This window comes from Pelmatolapia mariae, linkage group LG4 (genome assembly GCF_036321145.2).
Source record: "Pelmatolapia mariae isolate MD_Pm_ZW linkage group LG4, Pm_UMD_F_2, whole genome shotgun sequence".
Lineage (NCBI taxonomy): Eukaryota > Metazoa > Chordata > Actinopteri > Cichliformes > Cichlidae > Pelmatolapia > Pelmatolapia mariae.
The window spans coordinates 20042422-20066618 of NC_086230.1; the positions used below are offsets into that span (position 1 = coordinate 20042422).

Here is a 24197-nt window from a genome sequence, read left to right on the forward strand (position 1 = left end):
ATAAATCACAATTTAGTGTTTAATGCATCTGAGCTAAAATCATGTGGATTATTGTTTGACTACACATGGAGGTGTGCATTAATGCGTGTCATATAAAATATTCACGGCTCTCAGCCAAGCTATTGGAAAGTCCATCACATGTTAAGCAAAGTAAGATTGTGACACTCTGTGAGTCACGCTGTAGGCTCGGTTTGGAAAGTGCAGGTCTGTCAGCAGCTGATTTCCGACAAGACTTAACATTTAGTTGCTACAGTTTGGGTCCCATTTCCTGTTTGGTTGCAAAACACAAAGTTTGGCAATCGGCATAAACAGTTTGACACATAAACAGTTTGGATTTTCAAATGAGGTGTATCAGAGCTATGAGCTAGAGGTTCAAATATGTAGTGTGGGTAGTTGCACTGGGATTGGTTCTTTATACGGGGGATTTTCATAAGGACAAAACAAAGTAGATTTGTTGAGCACAGGAAATTGTGGAGGGTTTTTAGGACTTATAGTATGTGACTTCCAGACAGACTGTTTACAAGTAACTGACTGACCAACAACAGCAAGCAAAAGACTTTGAACAGCTATCTTCTGTGTACTGAAACAAATTCTACCAGGAATAAAGATGCGCTTGACAGCAAAACTGTGAAACACTTCTTTTACGGTGTTATTTTAGTTGCTGACAGTAGCTTCTTACCTGCCGCCCACCCACAAGAGGAGTATCAATCTTCTCATTTAGCTTGTGGAAAGACAATTACAAAATACTCTCACCGACCACTTTATTAGGTACAGTTCAACTGTTTGTTGACACTAATATCTACTCTGGAGCAACTCAATGCATTTAGGCATGTAGACATGAACGAGATGATCAGCTGAAGCTCAAAATGGGAATCAGAATGGAAAAGAAAGGTGATTTAAGTGACTTTGAATGTAGTATGGTTGTTGGTGCCAGATGGTTGGTGCCAGATGGGCTGCTGATCTACTGGGATTTTCCACACAACCATCACTAGAGTTTATAGCGAATGGTCTGAAAAAGGGAAAATATCAGTGAGCAGCAGTGAAAATGTGTTGTTGATGCCCGAGGTCAGAAGATAACAGTTAGACTGCTTTGAGCTGAAAGGAAAGCAACCACACATCAAAACCGAGGTATGCAGAAGAGCATCTCAGCTACTGCAGCAGAAGACCACACCAGGTGCTACTCCTGTCAGCTAAGAACAGAAAAATTAGGCTACAGTTCACACAAGATCATTAGAATTGGACAACAGAAGATTGGAATAAACTTGCCCGGTCTGGTGAGTCTTGATTTCTGCTGCAACTTTTAGATATAAAGTCAGAAGTTGGCATAAAGAACATGAAACCATGGATCCATCCCTATATGGTGACAATGTACCCATTTTCTGATAGTTAATACCAGCTACAAGCTCAGCTAATCTCAAACTTTATTTCTTGAACATACTGTACTCAGATGACCACCACAGTACCCAGATCTCAATCCAGTAGAGGATCTTTGGGATGTGGTGGAAGAGAAGAAAGCCTTCCTCCATGAAGAAAGAAAAAAGTGAGAAAGAAATGAACACACCTTCTGGCTGAAACAAACAAACATACAATTAAGCAAAACATAGTGCTTAGTAATATGCATCTTTCAAAGTGGGTTATGAGGTCAAACACAACAGTCTGGCAAGTCTTGGAGAAGAAGATTTTAGGAGGTTCGGGATATTTTGTTTAATAGTGTTTGTGCAGAATAATAGATTCTTCTGATTAATGCTTTGAGCAAAAAGGACAACGGAAAAAATGATCTTGACTTGGACATAGAGACTCCAATCTTATAAAATCATAGTTAAACCAAGGTTGAAGTAACCTCAGTTCTGAATTCAAGTCAAGAAATCTCAAGTTCCCACACCAATAAATTCTTAAAATTAATGAGTAAGTGTAAAGACGTGAGCTGTACATTAAAATACTGCATTGCAGCTGTAATTGAACCTCTGCCATTTGCAGTGTTATCACTCTTTAACATTCAGTCAAACAACACATGCGAGCTGCTGCACATGCCAAAGGCTAAAACTCTGTAATCCTTATACCACTACCCCCTCTTTTTTAAGGGTACAAATGGTAAAATCAGGGTAAAGATAACCCGACTTATCCACCATCTATAGATCTCTCCCTCTCTCTGCCAGTTCTCTATGATAACCCTATTAAAATATTTCCTCTGGCAAATCCCTGAAAAATAAATCCTCTTTTTTTTTTTCTTTTTTTTTTAGAAAAGGGGCGCAGGAGGGATGGTTTGTCTGTCACATGGAGAAATACAGTTGCCTTGGCAACCCCTTATGGTTTTACACTGCAGCCTGGCATTGCAGAGCGACTGGCTAGGATAAGTTTACTGGGAACATTTTGCGCTGAAGGAGGGTGTCAGCAGTTTGGAAACTGACTTGAAGGAAGTGCACACTGAAGGGACGTGTCAAATGGATCTGGTGGCTAAGATTGATCCACTGCAAAGACCCACTCCCTCTTCAAACACAGAGATTGGTCACACAGGATTTTTTAAATTAATTTAGATCAGAGAACGAGGGAACGGATACATCGCACAAGGGAAACTAAACATTTCCTTCACAGGTGCACTAAATCTGAATAACAGATTTTTATAAAAGATCACAGTGTGGGACTAAATAATCGTGAGCTATATTTATAGTTTCATTAGCCTATATCAGCCTGTGTCAGCTTCAAAGAGACTGACAGCTCTCAGTGGCCGTTTCCAACAGATAGGAAAGGAAATTCAGTAAGCTGCTTCCCCCCTGTGGACAGCTGGCACCACAACACAACACAATCATCACATTTACCCAGTAGAGGAAGCAGGTGTCAAGTATCCAAACAGGATGGTGGCTTCATGTATGAAAGATGGAAAATGACAAAATTCAAGGAACCTTTTAACTTCTTGCATGGATTTACGGTGAGATTAAAATGCTATAAAGAGAACAGCTTGATGCATTCTCAATCATCCAGGAAAGTAAATCTCCAAAAGTTGATTCTGTTCATCTGGACGTAGCATTTTGTGGGAGAAACATTTCGTCACTCATCCAAGTGACTTCATCAGTCTGAAGAAGTCACTTCACTTCACTTCAGTCACTTCACTTCAGTCTGAGACTGAAGTGACGAAAGATATAAAGAGAACAGTTATTAAGCCCTAAATCATCGTTTGCTTTCTTGCCCACATGAAAAGCAAACAGCTGTCTGATCACAGCTTTTTATGATGCTTTACAGCAGGGGTGTCAGATTAATTTGATATCCTCTTTATTTCCTCTTAAGTGGGCTGAACCAGTAAAGCTATATGGTGTATAAACTATAAACCAGTCATCTCCAACTGAACCTTTATGTTCAGTGCAAAGAAGTTTAACTTTAAAAACTGTCCAATGGCGGAGATTTCCTTTAAAATTCACATTTTGACCATCCAGTTAAAGTGAACAGACGATCAAATTTAACATGTCTCGAATGTTCCACGTGATAAAGAACAGCTGATGTAGTAAATCATGGAAACCTGTCAGCACAGCTCGGGCTTACATTCTAAGAAATAAAGGATTTATCCTAAAAACAGAAACTATCAGTGAATTTACAGCAAATTTTCTCTTTATTACTGTGTAAAAAATTTTACTATAGAATTAATTATTGATACTGTTATTCATTTGAAAACTAACAATTAAAAAAACAATTTTCTTTCTTACTTACCTTTGATATATGATGGATCATCAGTTTACCAATACAGGACACTTTATTAGTTACACCTTTCTGGTTCTGTCTGGTCTATATTGGCATGATAGCGTCACACGGCTGCTGTAGATTTGTCAGCTACACATCCACGATGACACTCTCAATCTTCATCATTTTAAACTCAATTCATTGCCACTGTTTCAAAAGAATTGCATAAAATTTTGATCATCAAAACACTTTTTCCTTCATTGTATTTTAAGATTTTCATGTTCTTTTTTAAAATTGTCCACGTAACCAGAAACATAGCAACAGAAAATAAGTGGTTTTGCCACACATGTCGCTGCTTCTATGTGGTTCAATAACATGCTATAGAAGATGATCTGTTTCTAAAGCACAGTTGAATAAACCCAAACGAGACAACTGTTGCTTTTTACTCATAGAAATGGCTCAGAGTCGTGGTGTAATTTGTTTATTTCTCACAGAGTTCATTCATTCTCAGCATTTGCTCTGTAACTTCAAACCCCACTCACACACATTTCACAGAAATAAAAACTTAAAACAGTAATAAATAATTTTGAATGTAACACCTTTCACTAGCATCGATTTGCTGATCCCAATGGTAAGCAGAAACACAATAGAAACAGTGACCACCTGAGCATGATAGTGAGAGTGAGAACCATTACTGCACTTACTGACTTCTCCTACAACAAACCTGCTGATATCTGATGTATATCTGTCATCCAGTTCAACCCAGCCACAAATGACTAGTCCAGATCATAGAGGACAAAAGAAACATTGTGTGTCATGCAGGGAAAAGAACCCCTTCAAATAAAAATGAGATGTTTACTTTATACCTCACACTGAATGTCTATACATGTATGGCGCTTGACAAATTCATTAGATGGCCCAAAACCCAATTTTTTTTTTTAGAAATTTTTAAGAAATTGTTTAAAACTAAAAAATGTTGTTATTTGTAAGGCAAATAACAAACTGAAACTACTAAATAGTCCTTATTCACCAATAATAACCAAACAAACAGAAAAACTTAATAATTTGTACGGCCTCCGTTGGCCTCGATAACGGCTTGCATTCTTACTGGCATTGTTTTTATGTATGTTTCCGCAGTCTCCTTTGTTACCGAGTTCCACATAGTTTCCAGCTGTTCCCAGAGACTTGCTGTGGATGAAACTTTTGTGCGATCTATCTTCAAATCCACCAAATCCCAAATTTGTTCAATAGGATTCAAGTCTGGACTCTGATTTGTCCAGTCCATCAGTTCCAGTACTCCAGATTCCTTCTCCTTGGTCAAATATGCACAGCTATGAAGTATGTTTGGGGTCACTGCGTTGTTGGTATATGAACCCACGACCAATCAGTTTTGGTCCAGAAGGGATTCCATGATCCACCAAGATGTTGTGGTAGATCTTTATGTTCACGATACTGTCAATTTTCACTAATTTGCCCACGCCGTTTCCAGAAATGGAACCCCAAACCATAATGGAACCTCCACCGTGCTCTACTGTGGGTGCAGTGCATCCGTCCAAAGTACCTTATTCCAGTCATCTACAGTCCAGTGTTTGCGCTCCCTGGGTAATCTGAGACGTTTCTGGATGTTTGTGGGCCTCAATAACTGCTTCTTAGCAGCGACTCTCCCCTTTAAGCCCCGTTCATTCAGTCGTCTGCTTATGGTCATTCTGGAGACCTTTTCAGACTCTGATCTAGAAGCATTTAGCTCTGCTTGAAGACCAGCAGTGGTCTTCCTTCTGTCACTGGTACTTAAAATCTTGAGGTGCCGGACATCTGCATCAGTCAGCTTTTGTTTTCTGCCTCTTCCTTGGCGCATTCTGTAAGTACCGGTCTCTGCAACTGACTCCAAAGCATACTTGACCACACTGTGAGAACATTTTATGTCTTGTCCTATTCGTCTGAAAGACCATCCAGCATCGTGAAGCACTTTAATGCGAACTCTGTCCTTTTCGGTGAGTTCTCGATTTTTGACCATTTTGAGTCTTCAAACCGAATTCATGTTTTTACACCCAGATTTGAAACGCACACTGGACATAACGACTCAAACTGAATATTCTGTTTAGTAATGCAAGTAAATAACTGTAATTTGGCACCTTCTATTAAATAAAAATGCTTTGATGTTTTTTCTTTGATGAAACAGAAAAATTGAAGGGCATAAATTTGAAAATTCATGGATAACAATAATTATGTTTTAGCATTAAAATATCATTTTAATTATAGAGCGTGTGCATACGGGTGGATTAACCATAACAGAAACATAAAAAAGGACTTGGGTAATTACTAATACTGTTAATTTAGGTCAGCTGTACATGTAAGACATAAAGAGAAACTATAAGCTTTCACAGCAACAATCATTCATGCTACAGTCCTCGATATCAGAGAGAAAAGGCGGAGTAAATATCTTCATGAACCTGGCGAGCTTCTCCTGAATCGGCGACTGCTGGGCTCTTTCCCCGCTCCATCTGCTCCATCTATCGCCGCTCACCCTGTCTCATATCTGCAGACATCACCGCTTCCCTTCACCTGCAAAGGCGCCGGGCCGTGTAACTGGCACCGGGCGGCAAAAACGAACAGCCACGTTATTGTGTTGGACTGAAGTGTCTTGAAGTGTCTTCTTTCTTCACATCGCTTTGTGGTCAGCCGGTGTTTTCTGATGGCTGGAATGTGGCAGTGCTCACTATCCATTGTTAAGTGTTAATGCAGCCATTGAAGACTCAGTGGATTTCGATGTGAACCTATAAAGATATGAGAACTCTGTTAGGTAGTGCTAAATAAAAAAAAAAATGGAAGTAGGGATAGGATTTTTGACCATGTTAGATATTTGGTGATTTAAAAAACAGTTTTTATCCCTCTCTTTTTTTTTTAATAGACTTCCCTAACATTTCCAAAATTTGTCTTGAGTAGTTACTTATATACTTGTTTATGCTCTGCCTGACTCTATTCATATCAGCAGTTTCTTGCTCCAAACACCGTGTTGCTGACAGTGAAGTTGCAGAGTGCCCTCTGGTGGACAAGCAATGCAAAGTGTGTTTATCCAATCTCTTAGTTTTTTCATCTTCATTTATTATTTTGATATCTACTTTTGAACTGCAGTTGTGTGAAAAATAAAGTTTTCACAGGACTTTATCCCCTTCAGTGAGAAACTAGGTCACCCTTATCGCTTCCACAGGATATAAGTGTGTAAGTAGCAGCTAGGAGCTGACAATCAGCTGCCCTTGATTAACTGATCATCAGCAAGTTTGACCACCGCATGAAAGCACAGCTTAGATTTGCCAAAGACTTCTGGAACAATGTTGTTTGGACAGACGAGACCAAAGTAAAAACCAACCACAGGATATTAGCACAAACACCTCACACCTGCTGTCAAGCAAGGTGGTGGAGGGATGATGATTTGGGCTTGTTTTGCAGCCACAGGACCTGGACGCCTTTAAGTTACTGAGTCTGTTATGAACTCCTCTCTATAAGTGTTCTTGAGTCAAATATGACAGCTGAAGCTTGGCCAAAATTGGGTCAAGCAATAGGACCCAAAAAGGGCAGCAAATTAGAAGCAATATTCGTTTTAATCTGGAGACAGATGAAATCTCAAGTCCCCGACCAGGATATCTGCTGCCTGCTTCAGATTTCTCAGTTACTGGTCAGCCAAGATGTGTGTATCTTGGCGATAATTTAAAATAAATAAAATAAAGAACAAATAAATATATTTTTTTTACAGTTTCTCAATGTATCACTAACAAAAGGCAGTTGTTTCGTTTGCAGTGTTCTTATATTTCATAATATTAACACATTTGGCAGAGTTACCCAAAAATAATCAACATAATCCATTAATTAGCTAATAGATCTTCATTGAAAGTTTAAGGCACTAAAAATGGAAGCCAATAAAATGCTGGTAATAATGAATCGGCACCTCCTTAATTGAGAAAAGTGAGCATTAAACACTCGATAAATGGAAATTTTTCCTTGTATTAGGCTGCTTTAGTTTTAAGTACCTGTAACCCTTAAGCTTTAAATGTTGTTAAAATTGATCTTTTATCCGTCCATTAAGGATAAATCTTTTACAACGTGTCGCTCATTCAGGCAAAAACAAAGGCAGTAATGAATCCAACATGAGGGGCCTTTGCAATCAGCAGCTGTCTCTGTGCCGTTTAGAGGGTTGATGACCGATTACAGCGGCTGAATGATTACCTGTAATCTCACATTAAACATCATCGAGGCGACGAGGTAGACATAGGGGAATCTGATTCGCAGCCGCCATGCGAGATCAAAAAATATCAACAAAGTCCTCGTCAAGCCTTTCGAAAATACTCCGTACGTCCGACCAGCAGAGCCCGAAAACCGGAGCACTAAATATGACAGACCCGCCATACAGCCCAGTCCGTCCGCTCGTTTCCAGGGTTAGTTTGTCATCTGGTAAGGCGAGGCGATGGCAAAGGTGTCACACTTCATATTTATATCGCTCGTCGACACCGAGCCCCATTTTTTTTCCTTTTTTACATCGATTGTGTTGGCAAATCTGCTCCACCCCGATAGCTGTTTACCGGGGACTCATTACGGTGTGACACACGGAAGTAAGAAGCAATAAAGGGCAACTAGAACCCCGAGCCTAAACTCTCAGGAATATAGTTTTTCGTTTTTTTCAAAAAAACAAACAAAAAAACCCCAAAAACAAATCACAGCTTAAGTACACATAAAGTGTCATAACTTCACATTCATATTTATCCAGACAGTAGGTAAAAAAAAAATACAAGACAACATACAAATACTGTAGTTGCAATGGTTTGTTTTACATTAATACATTAATATACACAAAGCTTACATTTATAAGATTGAAATTGATTGCAAGTGTGGAAATGATCTTTTAGGTCTAATTTTTGTTTATGTGAAATTAAGTGAAATGGTCGGACAAAATCATTTAGTTTTTAATTATTTGTATTTGTCCAAAGGCAATAAGTATAGTGCCGGTGAGGAAGGAAACCTGACTTTGAAACGAAACGTCTTTCATCTGAAGAATAATAACACATATATTACTAAGTAAAAATTGAAGTAAAACAAGCAAACAAAAGTGACAAAGTGTATGTGAGAAACAAGCCAAATAAATAAACAAATGTGCCACAATCTGAAACAAGGGCTGGCATTTGTATACTGCCTTTTTTTTCTGTAGTCTAACACTGAGAGCACTTTCTTATTGTGGCTCAAAAATGAGAGTTCCACACTGAATTGATCAGGGCCCAGGTTAACAATATCTGCCTCCAGTGATATCGACCAACAGGGTACAAATGGAAATCATCCTACTGCTGACCGAAGACAAAGGAAGAAGACAGACAGGAGGTATTTTAGGAGCCAGTGAGAGAGAAGAAAATGTGGAGGTGAGAGTAGGGAGTGTAAAAGTTCCTGCTCTAATAACAAAAATCTTAGTGAATTACAAACAAAAGCAAAAACAAAGAAGCAATTTCTGTTTACTGAGAGATCAGTGGGTCTTGTCTACTACATCCAAATACGATTTTGTCATGATAAAATAAAGTTGGGGTAATCATGACATAAGAATGATCTTTGGGGTATGGACAGATGCCTGGTATGCTTTGTAACACAGAAAAACATGAAGCTGGAGCAGAGAAACCTTTAAAATCCTCTTTTAAAGCTTAGCCTGAAAGACATAATTGAGGGTAAAAATTCCAAAACGCCATAGTCCATAGAAATTACAGGGATCGTGTAGCTGACGTCAGTTCCTCATTTAGTGTCATTCCATAAATAGTCCCTCCACTTTTATTGTATTATTTGTTTTCACAAACTAAATTAAACATTAAACTTTAAATCTGTTATATTATAATACATTTCATTCAATCCTCTGAAATTCGGCTGCCTCCGGTTGATTTTTAGGACGAAAGTCTGTGTGGGCGTATGGACCAGTGCACCGGATGTGCCATCTACTGGTGGTGTTGTAGACTAACTTTTTTTTTTTTTTAACTCAGGGGTGGTGGCTGCTGTTTTGCTTCATAGCTTCCAGATCAGCCTACGAAAGCATGGGAATGTAGGAAGGGAAATTCACGAGTAAACTCGCGTTAAACTGCTCGATAAAGTTAGTGTAAGTTCCCCCTAAGTTGTTTCGCGTCCCAGGAGCTCGGTTGTAGCAGCACAGGTCGGCGTAAAGAGACGCTCGTTGGGACTTTTCACCAGCGAGCAATCCCGGACAAAGGAAAAGAGACTCGAGCTAACGTTAGCTGACTCCCAGGCTAACTTAGCATTCCTCTAGCCGCGGCGCAATGCAGGCCATAAAGTGTGTTGTGGTCGGAGACGGGTAAGTTCACCAAACCCAGCCGGGTATTAGTTTATATTAAAAACCTGTTTATTTTTTTACCTTTTAAAAATGTAATTGTAGCTAAAAGGCTGTCATCCGAGTAGCTGACGTTAAAACCCTTTGCAACAGATTTCCGAGCGGGTAAAGTTAGCTGCTAATCTTTTACTACCTGTTAATTTTGCCGACATGGGTACTCGCATTTGACTATTACATTTTATTGATTTATTTAGACTGCAGTTTTCATACATTAGGTTGGTGGTATGAGTAAGTATTGGTAATACAGGCTGGCCAGTGTGCAAGTGGTTGACTAATCTTTCACTCTTAGGTGAGTCAGACATCACAGGGCAGGTCGTACATCCACAGCTTAAATTCAAGTTTCGCTATTATTACTTAGGAATTTAGCTTTGGTGTGTGTCTGTGTGCCCATCATCTCGCTGCTGTATTTCAGCAAGTCACTGTTAAAGCTACAAACACAGCCCTTTTTCAGCTTCCCAAAATTTAGGGGCTTCCTCAGCAGCAGGGGATTAACACACAAGCTAAGACAGTGACATTAAGATGTGCTAACAATATGTGGGAGGTAAATGCACTCATAACCGCTTGCTCTGGGTGTGGTAGATACTGCAGCAACGAGACTCATTCAGAGCCCGTGGCTGTGTTGATTCTCTTTATTTTGCTTTGAGTGTAAGGGGAACTGTGCAGTAGACATGAGGGTAGCATGCTGAAGGGAACCAAGAAAGTTTCATATTTGGCAAATGTGCCTCTACCACTGCTCTCATGTGCTTTATCTTGCAAAAAGAAGAACTTAGAAAATCACACAATTCCATTTTCCCAGAGTATTACACCAGGGATTTTTTGTTGTTGTAAGCAGTGCCATTTACTGATCTTAACACCATTTGTAGAAATGAAATTGTAATGATTGTTGCTTATGTCAGTGTTTGTAAGATCTGAGCCCAGTCACACTTTTTTTTTTTTTTTGCCTTCTCTCAATAAATGCTGATCCAACATCTTCTCTCCTACAGAGCTGTGGGTAAGACCTGTCTGCTCATCAGCTACACCACCAATGCCTTTCCTGGAGAGTACATCCCCACAGTGTGAGTATCTGAGACTGCAGAGCAGTGAGTATTTATTTATTTATGTGAGAATAACAGTCAGTAATTGGTCTCCACCCTCCTTACACAATCAATGCATGAGCAAGCATGGCATCACGTTTTTTAAATATAGTCTTGCAGAGGAGGTTACAATCACAGCAGTTGACTGTAACTACACCAGGAATAAATGTTACAGGAAGTTAAGAAGAATCCCTGCACCTAATCTGATCCTAGACCAGCTGTGGAAAGTGTTGATCTTTATCGGCCTTAACTGTGGCACAAACTGGCTCTGCAGGCAGTTGACAAACAGGCTTTTGGTTCAGCCAGATTTTAAAAATGAGCAATCGTTTTTAAGAGAGAGCAGAAGTTGCAAAAGGGCACAATAAATCAGGGGATAGGTTGATCACCGCGTATTTCTTGTCCTTTTTTTTTTTTTTTTATCTTAGTAGTTATATTTCAACAATTTATATTAAGCCTGAAGGGCTTGGCTCATTTGCACTTCATCACTTCTGTCAGGTTCGACAACTACTCCGCCAATGTTATGGTGGATGGGAAGCCGGTGAACCTGGGCCTTTGGGATACAGCAGGACAAGAAGACTACGACAGACTCCGCCCACTTTCCTACCCACAGACGGTACAACAACCACAACAAAAACATAATCAGACAGTGTTGTGCTACAGTTCATGTATTATCCTCCATGCATAAACCAGAGTCTGATTTCTGAGAACGAATGAGGAAGTTAAAAGGAAAAAAGAAACAGAAAGAAACGCGCACACCTTTGTGAACACAGGATTCCCCTCCACCCCTTCCAGTGTTCTTAACAGGAAGTGATTGTTACAGGCTCTGATTGCTTTGTTTTCCTTGTCTTACCAGGATGTGTTTCTTATCTGCTTTTCGCTTGTGAGTCCTGCCTCGTTTGAAAACGTCCGTGCCAAGGTGAGTAATTGCTGTATGTCGGAACGAGTGAAGGCTGGAAAGGTGTCAGCTTATTTATGTTTCATTCATCCAGTTGGTGCTCTTGTAGTCTCTAAGTTTGCTTATTTTTTTTCCTGTGCTGCACAAGCCACTGTAGATTAAAAAAAAAAAAAAAAAATCAGCAAATTTAAATGAAAAATGAAGGCAAATATCTGGAAAGTAGAGATGAAACTAAGAGTTTCAGCTCAATAAAACTTTGTTCATTGTGAAACCTTTGTCCTTGCTTGCATTATACCCTTCAAGGACATATTTGGTTGTTTTTAACTCATTTAACTCATTTTGAACTGCTGGGGAAAAAAATGACACAATCCCCCATGTCTGGCAGTTATTTCATTTTGACACACTATATTAACATGATGGAGCCAAAACCACACAACAAACATAAAGTGGAGTAGGAAAAAGTTCAATTTGTTTTTGTTCTTTTACTGTAAAAATCACAAACAACACATTTCTAAAACTACAAACGTACAAATTTAGCAAACAACAGAGTAACATATCGCACACAAAATGCCACACAAATTATTCGTACTGCCCCCAAAAATAGTTCCTGTTCACCACAAGATGGAGGGGCACATCACAGGCATGACACTTGGAGAGTGTATCACTCCTCCTGTTGTCCAGCTGGAGATGGGGCTGAGTGATATTAGGAAAATCTAATATCACTATATTTTTTTGGGCTGTATCACGATACATGATATATGTCACAATATGTTTAAATAACCTTCAGAAACAGATGTTATTTTCAACCGTATATTGCCTAAAATTGCACAAGTATGCTCATTTAAATCAACAAATTCAATATTTTGTTTTCTTTTAATGCAAAAAATCTGAATGAATTGAAATGTTTTATTTTAACATATTTTTTTGTAAACATCAGTTGCACACAGACATTTTTCATAAATGACAATATTGCGACAGTAAGTCTCTGTTTGTCATCAACACTCGGCTTTTACAAACAAAAGATTATAGCTACAAAAAATACATCAAGCAATAGTTAAGAAAAAGTAAAACAATTGAAATTAAATAGGTGCTCTTTTGTGCTTGTAACGTATAGAAATTGTAAAATAAAAAATGTAGTCACCTCAAATTACAGAACAAATAGTGACTGTGAAAACAACTGACCAAGAACAGTCGCAGGTATCACAGCTGGTTTATTTAATGCTTTCTTTGGTGTGTGGAAAGATGTTGATATACCGAATTTAAAGCATTCTTAGTTTTGCAGTGGATGATTTGGAATAAATTCTTGGTCCGGTTACCTTTCATGGCAATAGTTTTACACCATGTTTTACAAATAACTGCATTTTGTTCGACATCCTCCTTGTGAAATCCAAACCCTCGCTTGTCTGAAACTTCTGCTGTCACCATATTTTTCCCTATCTGGTAGTATATGAAGTGCAGTGTGCCTGGTAGAATTTTTTCCTGTTGGAAGAGGGGGAATTAATGATGCATTCACAGCATGTGGGAGAATTAAAAACTCACACTGAATTACATGCAGATAGCTTAATTTTGCCTGGGCAATCTATACTCGATGGTTACGATAAAGCAATTTTAACCATTGTATGTGGAAAAACTTTCGATACATCCACCCCTTGGTGGAGTTAGCGTTTACTTTGCAATCTGCCTTTGGTGGCTTTTTAGCTAGCATCTGTGACATTTAGCAGTTGTTTCTGATGCACAAAACAAGAAAAAGGTGTAGACTACACACTAACTTTCAACTCCAAATGGAAACATTTCACAAACCTCTCAAATTTGCCCACTTCTTAATGCCACGTGTTGTCTTGTATTTTTTGTTGTGATTGATGTGATGCATTTTTCTGCCCATAGGAAGTGGGGCTCTTTCCTTTGAAAATCCTGTTTTACAGTTTCTTCTTGGATCAAATGTGCCGACAGCATTCAGGAAAAGCATGCCTTACATTATTTCTTATAAGTTTGCTTTTACTCGGCCTATCAACACAATTTAAAAACTGCTATATAGTTTCAAGTCCACATTTTGGAAAGGCTCAGTGAAGCTGCATCTTGTTGCTATGTTGCTTGTTGCTACACCCCCCCAACAAGGGTGTAGCAGTTCTTCAAAATCACAGCTGGGGCACTACCTCATATTTTTTTCCTTTGGATGAGCTGAATAACAAAAAACATTGGAAATCTTTTTTATTTTTTATTTTATTATTTTTTTTCTAAGGTCTTTTTTTTTTTTTTAATGATTCATTTCATATTTAGATGTTAATAATCACTGTATGTGGTGATGATTGTGCAGTTTTGTTCAGATTGGCCCATTCAGTTGAGGAGGAGAAAACAGTTATTTTGCTCCGTTTCCTGTTTACCTTTTACCCAGGTTATCTTTAAATTGTTCAGCCTTCACCAGGTTAGCGTGCCTTGGTTATTGGCATTACCCCCTTTGTGTCGCTGTACAGGAAGATGGAACGCGGTGCAATGTTCTCGGTTTCAGAAGTACATCCCTATTATTCATAAGAGACACACAAGGAAAGTTTGCTACACAGTTTGTCTACATTAGCTTAAAGTTAACACAGATAAACTAGACTCATTTCCTTTTGTGAGCAAATTAAACTAAATCATTTTATTTTCTGAGAAGAGCTTGATCTGAGCTTGAGCTTACCCTTTAGGGTAATGTGCAAGAACTTTGTGAATAAGAAGCTTTTTTTTTTCTTTTTTTAAATTTTTGATGAAGTCAGTGCAATGGCAAAGTATGTCAACTAAGCATAGCTGTCAATATGTTGTGCTATTTGTCCATCTTTAGGGTCTGTTTTTCAGCAGTGTGTTTATTGTGAGATGAAGGAGCAGATTGACGTTAATCTGTTGATTTTGATTAAAAGAATTTATAAATGTTATCCGTTAACCTTTACCTTTGAGAATTTGCTCCTTGCATTAAACGACTATATGAAAGTCAACGATCTTTGTACTCCTTGCTGGTCTAAAAATAGTTAACAGACCAATAACATGGAGGCTGGACTACAGATACATTTGCTCAACATTGTGGATATTTTTACACAAACGAGCTCAAGCAGTGTGACAAACCTCACTACATATGCCATGAGTCATATGATTACTTTTGTGCAAAGGGAATGATAAACCACAGGAAATTACTATCTGACTCTGCAGTTCCCCTCAGCTTCACACAGCAACATTGTGTTGCTTTTCTTGCCCACAGCTTTACTGTCTTGGTTCACTTTCACTTCTCTTACAGTATATGGTAAATGTGGATGCTGTGGGTAGCTGTAAACCCACTTTACACTGCCCGCTCCACACTAAACAACATAGACACGCTGGTAGCAACAAGCTGATGAAAATGACTGAGTATTTATGAGCTGAAGAGACAGTTTTTCAGGAGTTGGTGAAAAAAGAAAATGATACACTTAAATTAAAGAATTGGAAATAACCATAAGTCCACATAATGAATGTATTGCTGGTGATTTTACAACTTATTTATCTCTAGGCTTGTCATTGGATTAGGCCTTACTCTAAACACATTTATCAACTTGTCACCCTTTTTACCATCTTAAGTTCACACCAGGTCCACACTAACCGGTTTCCATTGGGAAGGGGTCTGAGCGACCAACACATTTGCTTTAATCCAAAGTCATTTTAGCTTAGCGATGCTAACCTACTGCTTTGTCCAGAGTTTTCAGAGTGGACGGGAGCGAAGTAAACCGTTTAGAATGCAAACATTAAGCCTCATTTGTGCTGATAAGAAGCAAGCCCTGGCTGTTTCACACTTCCTCTTGGTGACACACAGCTTGACAGTTGTGTTAATTCTGCCTTCCCCCTTAAATTGCACCTTTTTTTTGTGGTAATATATGTATTTGTTTATTCAAGATGTCATAAAGCCACTCTGAGTATTTTGTCATTATCTGTAGAGTGGGCTGAGTTTAACGTCTGGACACAGGCGCAGTGAGAGGGCTTAAAGTTCACTATTCAAACTCACATCATCTACAGACAGTTTGGAATCACCACTTAAGCCAATGGATGTGCCTTTTAAGTGTGGGAGGAAACCCTCGTAGGCATTATGACACCATGCAGATGCCACACAGAAATATATGAGTTTGAATGAGTAGAAAAAAAACTTTCACTTGATTAAAAATGGTAATAAGTCTGAGCTTTGATAACATAAAGTGTTAAAGATGACACTGACTGATCTGAAAATTTACACCACTAACTTGTAACTCCTGTGTCTGTGCAGTGGTATCCTGAGGTGAGACACCATTGTCCCAACACTCCAATAATCCTCGTGGGCACCAAACTGGATCTGAGAGATGACAAGGATACCATGGAGAAGCTGAAGGAGAAGAAACTCTCTCCCATTACCTATCCCCAAGGACTGGCCATGGCCAAAGAGATTGGTAATGGCTTCAGTTGTCACTGATCCTTTTCTTGTAAATGGTCATGGAAGACAGATTCAAATAATAAACCAATGCCTTTCTGTTTCCTGTCTTCAGGCTCTGTAAAGTACCTGGAGTGCTCAGCCCTGACTCAGCGTGGCCTTAAAACTGTGTTTGATGAGGCCATCCGGGCCGTCCTGTGCCCTCCACCTGTCAAAAAGAAGGGGAAGAAGTGCTCTCTGCTCTAAGACTTCCTTCACTGGAACAGTTACAGGGGAACATGACCGCTAGTGGTGAGGGTGGCTAACGACACAGGAGAAACACACCAGTATACACAAACACACACACAGACACACAAAAACAATGTATTTCAGATTCTGTCCTTCTATATGTGTAGCTGCAACAGTTATACCAACCGTTTCCATGAAAACTCCAACATAGGGTCAGGTTTAGGGTAAAAGGGTTTGGACTATTTTAGACCCTAGTTATTTCCTAACAATGTATACTGTATAGACGAGACTGAATTTCTTGAGGCCTTCTAAAATGGATTGGATGTTTTGTAGAACGGACCGTGGAATGTCTTCAACTTTTTCTTCCACTGGTTGTCCAGTTTTTTGGTTTGTTTTTTGTTTACAGTCTTGGTAGTTTGTTTGAAGTGGAAGAAATTTTGCCAAATACACTCTGCACACATGCTGTATTTTAGCCGAAAAGAAATCCTTTGTTCTGTCGTCTCAAACCTTTAAAACACAGCTGACAGTCTGCTGCTGTTTCCCTGCTGTTCATATCAACCATTTAAAAGTCAAAAACTTCACTTTCTCTTTATGAAGGCAGTCGTCACACCTTGCTATCAACAAAAACCTTGAAGTAACAATCTGTGAAATTTAATTGCCTCCATTTTTTATGTACCATAACCTCTTTGCCAGGAATTAGATTTTGGCCCAAACATGATTCATGTTCATTCATTCTTATGGATCGAATGAAGCCTGAAGCACAGAGAGAAAATTGAGACTGGGGAAAAAGGTCTGCTGACACCAACAGTGCTACGAATCCCTGAAAAATCTCCAGTATTTTATGCATTTGGCTCCAATTGGACCCGTTGTGTTTGTGGTATTTTTTTTTCTTTCCTCTTTGCAATATTCCCCCTAGAAGTGTCTCGACTGTATGGCTGCCCAGGAGTGCGAAGCTGAAAACTTGATTTTTGTATTTGGAAGAGAAATATTCAGGTGTTTTGGTGATGGGGAACAAGAGAGCCTTTAATGCTCTGTGGGCATTTATCCGAAACCTTTTTGTGCAGCACATTTGATTTATATGTTATTATTTTTATTTTTAGCATCACTACTGGCTAAGCAATGTCACTAAAAGAGCATTTATGCCTGCTAATAACAGTAACAAAGCTACTGTCGGTTATGGTGTAGTATACAGTGTACTCATCTTTTTGTTATAATCATGTGATTTGACTATTTTGTATCTTTCTTCACAGAAGTTAGACTCACTCACTGTATTGTTAAACTAACACTATGAATATCTTTTGTTTATTACCTCTGCAGTTAATGCTACTTTAATCTCCCCACAATCCTAGCTTTTTGTAATTAATGCTGATAGCATGTACATGCATCATATACTGAAAACTAAGATTAGAATTTGCTACAGTTATATTTTTTGCCTATTTACAAAATGTATTTGAACTACTAGATCAGGGGTTAAGTACATGTTGCTCATCGGTATTGTATTCAGACTCCAAGCTGTGCTTTAATTCAAGCCAATGTTGTGACTCTTTAGTTTTATGGACAAAAGCTATTGTCACTTTTTGAAAAAGCCAATAAATTCCTGTAAAACAGACTCTGCTCTGCTTGTTTTCCTTTGATCCAAAACAAAAGGGATCCAAGTGCAATTTACTCAATGGAAAATGTAGATGCGAAGATTATTGCCATACTCAGCTGGCAAAATACTTCAGTTAAAACAGCCCAGCATGTTTAATGTTTTTTTCTGTTTGTTTGTTTTTTTTAGTTCTTAGGGTTTCTATTGGGTTTTAAATATTTGCCTTTGGATATTTGCTTATTTTCACTCCAGTCCTTTCACCAGACCATTTTCACAGGACATTTTAGTAGACACTGGGATACTGGAGATTTTTAAATTTCAATTAAAATGTTGATGTGGTGTCTTTTAATGGGTTAAATCACATTTAATGCCAGGCCAGGACACTTTGTTGACTGCCTGTCTAGAAATTACAATAGTCGCAAACAGAATCACCATTCGTGAAGGTTTGATTGTATTAGATTGCTTTAGTTTTAGGTAGTTGTACGTATTAAGCTGTTAATTCCTTTAAACGGAGTTAAAATTCATCTTGTTTCTAACAGATAACAACAAATCTTTTAATATAAATAAATATCAATGCAAGTAAATAAAGAAATAACTAATTAATGTTGTAGTTGTTGTATTTTAGATCTTTCATTTGGAAAAGTTTCCCATCGGGAAAGTTTAGTTTTTAATTATTTGTTTATTAAATGATAAAAGATAAAAATTGCATAAAGTTGTAAATGTAGAGTACAGATGAGGAGCAAAGCCAGAAAACCCTATTAATAGACCTCCTGTATCAAAAGAATGATGACCAAAAATTACTTGGTTAAAACCAGGCAACAAGCGAACTGGCAAGGGATGCATGAGAAGGAAGCTCTGACTAAACATAGAGTAAACAAATACACTGTAAAATGTAATATTGTGTTTAATTAAAAATATTAAATAGGCTGAACTCAATTTTTATCAATTTGTTATTAGAACTCAATTTAAATAACTTACCAGTACTTTTTATGCAAAAACGCTGATAAACTCGATTAATTTGAGTTGTCCTAACTTAGAAAAACTAAGTAAGCTGGAAGTTTTGCTTCTCAGGGCGGAAGGATGAAAGATGTGTTTTGAAAATGCCACGTGACTACCGTCCTCCTCCCTCGCGGATCAGTCCGCATGTTCACGGTGCATTTGTTATGGAATATATTGATCAAACCTGGAGAGGCGTCAGTTCAAGATATTATTGTTGTCATTACTGTGGATCTTTACCTGATACACTGACTTGGTGAGTAAATGTTTGCTCTTATTCAAACTGATTTGTGGCATCTCTTAGTTTAGCACCAGGTTTATAATCTTGCTAGCTAGTTAGTGTTAGCCTAGCATTGCTGCTGCCGCTGGGCTCATGTTACTTAAAAATTAACACCACAGCCTTAAAAACCTTACATAAAACTATGTCGGTGAAATTTTCTGTTGATTGTTTGAAATAAATAAGTGAGATAAGAGCCCAGACAAAATTCTTTGGGAGGTGCAGCCGTTAGGGGTGGGGTAGGTGTGGGGGGTGGATAACAGAGCTCTCCGAAAACGTGGAAGCACTTTTGCAAATATGTGATATTTTGATAAATTAAGTAGATATTTGAGCATTACACAGCTACATTCTCGCCTGAAAATATCTTAAAAGGTTATTTTGTGACCCAGAAAGGGTAGTCTGGAAAAAATAGGATCGCATTTGTCGGCAGGTTGTCGGAGCCTGTGTGTACTTGTAAGCGCGGCAATGGCGGAGGAGCGCGGCTAAAAAACATTACTTTTTCTGGGTCACAAAATAAACTTTTAAGATATTTTCAGGCGAGAATGTCGCTGTGTAAATTTCAAATATCTGCTCGATTTATCAAGACATCACATATTTGCAAAAATGCTCCGACGTTTTCGGAGACGTCTATTTTTTCATGCTTTGTGGCAGCTTTAGAACATCTGTGGCATCTATTAATGTCAAATCTAGCCTTTATTTAACAACATAAGCAAACTCTATGTTACAATGATTGCACAGCCATTAAGGATCAAATCAGTTTCTGAAAAATGTTCTGTTTTTTCTCCCTCTGCTTGCTTCTTTCTGTCTTTGAGGCTCGGGACCAGCACTCCTGTTGTTGGACAGAAAGACATCAGTAAGTATTTTGGTTTTCCAATATATTAGCAACTGTCAGTGACATTTATATTAATCAGGCTGAACTTTAATCATACTTTAGATCAGCCTGTTTTACTTATTGTTTTGTTTGTGCTTTGGTTTGGGGAAGTTGTTTCTTTACTGATCTTTTCCTGTCTTCTGTTATTAGACTTGAGATATGACTGCACTATGCTGTTGCTGTGACTCCAGTTAATTCTACAAGACATGCTGTGTAAGTAAACAAACAACAACAGTTTGGTGTGCATTTCTTCAAACTTAGTTTAGAGGGTCTACACTGTATATAGTGAAGTCTGCAAGTTTTCTAACAGCAAAATTTGTTTTGTGCCCAAATCATTTTGCACATCATTAGAATGAAAGTTATTGCCCATGTTTGCATAGCCCTTTTTAAAATGATGCTTTCATGACATTATTGTGTGTTGCGTGGTGGTCATGGCTATCCAGACTGACAATTTGGGACATTGAATGTCACCTCTCCGGCGGGGAGGGAGCCTGAGATTGTCTAAATTGGAGTCTGTTTTATACCAAATGCAGAAAAAAATGTTTTAAGAAAGCAATTAAGTTCGTGTTCCAAAAAATATGATTGTTTGCTTGCAGGACAGCAGGAGAGATGAGTCCTCCATCACAGATGGTGTGGTCAGGGAAGATGGTCGCCTGCAGGTTCAAGCTCATTGCATCTCCAACCCACATCCACTGCCACTGTACTTAAGGGAAGTTAAAGACTTTCTTCTGCACCTACATTTGGATCACCTAAATCCATGACGGTCATTCAGGCAGTAACGCCTGGACTGGAAACAAGCCATCCTTAAAACATTATAACATTCCAGGTCCTGTGTTGGAATGAAAAACAAATGTGTTGTTTAAATTAGAGACTGCACTTGTGACAGAACAATAAATATTTTATTTTGATAATATAAGTAATGTAAGTACAAAACAAACTTGTGTTAGGCCTAAACTTATTTTCAGAATAATTACATCTGAGACTTTGTTTCATTGTAAGATTATAACAGTGATGGCAATATAATTGTTTGTTGTTCAGCAGAACAGTGTCCAGTATGTTGGCTGTTATACTTTGTTGTGTTTGAAAATAAAAGTTGGGCTGATTTTTACATCTTTACAAAAATTGTTGTTAATTATTTTTAATCATATTCATGGTACCACAAATTGTTTTTTCATTTAGTTGAACTTGAAATGTTTGTCAGTAGGTAAACAATTAGTATTGTCAGAAAGTCAGAAATATCAAGTTATTCTTAATACTGCAGACTTGCAATGTATAAGTTGTCCTAACAGTCATCCTAAGTAAGCTTTACTTAGTTTTTTTGAGGCAACGAGTTTCCATAATTTTTTTGAGTTCTGGGAACTATACAGCCTTGTACAGTGTACTCAAAATGAGTAAGTTGCCCTAACTTGGTCATCTTACGTAAACTTAATCCAATTTTTTTGAGTTCTGGGAACAAATGAGCTTGTACAGAGTACTCAAAATAAATAAGTTGTCCTAACTTAGTCATTTTTAGCTAAGCTTTACTCAATTTGTTTGAGGCAACGAGTTTCCATAATTTTTTTGAGTTCTGGGAACTAATTAGATTTTACAGTGTACAAGACACAAACATCAGGTCATAAAGTTAGAAATTAGCTATTTTGAACATTTCTAAAACCTTCACAGTCATACAGATTAAATTCAGCAACAACTGATGTAATTACTTTGCTTGGATGAGCCTGAATCTTTTGATTATTTGACCAAAATGCCACCTTTTAAGTTTATTATGTTGCGTGTGTAAAAACTCACATGGATTCAAACCGATTAAACCACAATATTGTTTTACTGCATCAATAAACGTATTAGAATTTTAGAGTAAATTACCAAGAAAAAGCCCGAGAGATCTTTCAAATCCTATTTTAACGCACAACCTGAAAGTCAGAGTTCAGGGGAAAATTCTCTGACGCGAAAGTCCAAAGAAATCGCACAAATTACGTCATTTCCTCATTCAGCGTGTTATTTCTTTTAAAGGACCAAGATAAACATGTATTACATTATAATACATTGTTTCAGCTGCATATATGGTTTGTTTTTAGGATGTTTCACATGCTCAGAGTTTGTCTGGGCGTCTGGCTCCAGGGCACCGGATGCACCATCTGCTGGTGGTGCAGGCTAACTTCATTTTTATTTTTTTATTTTCCCTTAGGAGTGGTGACAGCTGTTTTGCTTCATAGCTTCCAGAACAACCCACGAAGGCGTGGGAATGTAGGAAGGGATCTTCTGAATAACATCGGGTTAAACTGCTAAATAAAGTGATCCAGTTAAAGTTAAGAAATTATCCCGAATTGCGAGTCGGAATTTTAATCTGGAATTCTCCTTCAAGTCGGACTCCCCACTCGGAAAGTCGGAAAAGCAAAAAATTTGAACTGGTTTGGAGGGTTGGGTTGACAGAGGAAGATACAGAAGAGGTGCAGAGCGACGGCGACCCCTAAAGGGAAAGAAGAAAAAGAAAGTCGGACACTTCCCATCAATCCCGGCTTCAGAATCCACACCAGTGTTTTTAAGTTTTTTTGTTTTGTTCGTTTTTTGTTTTGTTCTTTTGTCGTCTAAGAAGTTGCCGTGAAGTTCGCGGTATATACGAATGCCGATTGATCCAGATACTCTGAGAAAGAACAGCACGAAGTCTTTATCCTGCAACTTTTAAATTGTTTTTTCATTTTATTTGTGGAAGTAACAGCTTCTGTTACATTAATACAATAAATTATACATACGCAATAAATTATGAAGCGATTTTAATGCTTTTTTTTTTAACTACTCCTATTTTTTCAGCCATGCGTTTGGAAATAATTTTATCTTTTTCTTTCTGTGCTCTATTTTGAATTAAAATACGTGTTTTTAAAAGCCTGCAGGTAATTGCATTCTTTTTTAACTGCATTTCAGAGCTTCTCATAGTTTTTGGAATTGAGGTTGTATTTGACGATATTGATAAAAACCCAATCAAAACAATAATTCCTGCAGTTCCTTACATTGTGACACAAAGCTTTCACTGGGTTCTCATGAAAGCTGACACTAACTCTAACCAGTACAGGTAACTATCTTCTCACACTGTATAACTTTTCATTTAATCAAAATTTTTTTATTTAAAGTAGTTTAAAATGAAAAATCATAGAGATTCATGGGAAAAAGAAAAAATCCAGTGAGGACGTCATGAGAATTAAAAAACAAAACAAAACAAAACAAAAAACCCTGCAAAATTATGAATGTGGAAAGGTAATTTTTTGCAGAATTGGTTCAGTGCATTATTATTATTATTATTATTATTATTATTATTATTATAGGTATCCACTGAAATTATTCTTTTATAAAGAAAACTACTGTAATTACAGTTCACAAATGGTAGTATTACACATATTACTATGTAATTTGAGTGGACTTTTCCGGTTTTTAGTTATTTATTTTATCAAGCCATATACAGTTCTATGAGATGCCATTAACCACATGTAGATTCAACTGGAATAGTGGATTTGTTAAATCATCTCTAAAAGTACTAAATTTGAGACTATTATACATATGATAATGTAATATGAGTGAACTTTGCTTTTATTTGTTTTTATTTTTTTCTAAAACTGTACCGATATGAGGCAAGACTCACCACATGTAGAGCCATGGTAAACCAATGACTGTACAGTACTCTACAGTCATTGGGGTAAACCTGAATAGCAGTCCAGTGAAACTAATACATCACCAGAACTATTCAATTCAATTCCATATATATAGATCCAATCCACAGCAACTGTTGTCTCAACGTGTAAGACCCTAGAATATAAATTACAAGTGTTTAATTAGAATTATTGATTATGG

General features: G+C 37.8%; 2 protein-coding genes and 1 long non-coding RNA gene across 3 annotated transcripts; 2 read left to right on the plus strand and 1 right to left on the minus strand.

Annotated features, from left to right (window-relative positions):
• Positions 1-4141: 4141 nt before the first annotated feature.
• LOC134625409 (small integral membrane protein 10-like protein 2A) lies at positions 4142-8244 on the minus strand. The gene is made up of 2 exons (XM_063470632.1): positions 7891-8244; positions 4142-6443 (listed from the first exon to the last, which is right to left on the minus strand). The coding sequence occupies exons 1-2, from the start codon at positions 8068-8070 to the stop codon at positions 6423-6425; spliced, it is 201 nt and encodes a 66-aa protein (XP_063326702.1). The 5' UTR covers positions 8071-8244; the 3' UTR covers positions 4142-6422.
• A 1431-nt stretch (positions 8245-9675) lies between these two features.
• On the plus strand, positions 9676-18237 carry LOC134626206 (ras-related C3 botulinum toxin substrate 1-like). The gene is made up of 6 exons (XM_063471793.1): positions 9676-10000; positions 11020-11091; positions 11605-11722; positions 11963-12025; positions 16260-16419; positions 16516-18237. The coding sequence occupies exons 1-6, from the start codon at positions 9966-9968 to the stop codon at positions 16644-16646; spliced, it is 579 nt and encodes a 192-aa protein (XP_063327863.1). The 5' UTR covers positions 9676-9965; the 3' UTR covers positions 16647-18237.
• A 1852-nt stretch (positions 18238-20089) lies between these two features.
• LOC134625410 (uncharacterized) lies at positions 20090-21451 on the plus strand. Its single transcript, XR_010093723.1, has 3 exons — positions 20090-20342; positions 20511-20573; positions 20957-21451. It is a non-coding gene; the product is annotated as an uncharacterized LOC134625410 (long non-coding RNA).
• The last annotated feature ends 2746 nt before the right edge of the window (positions 21452-24197 follow it).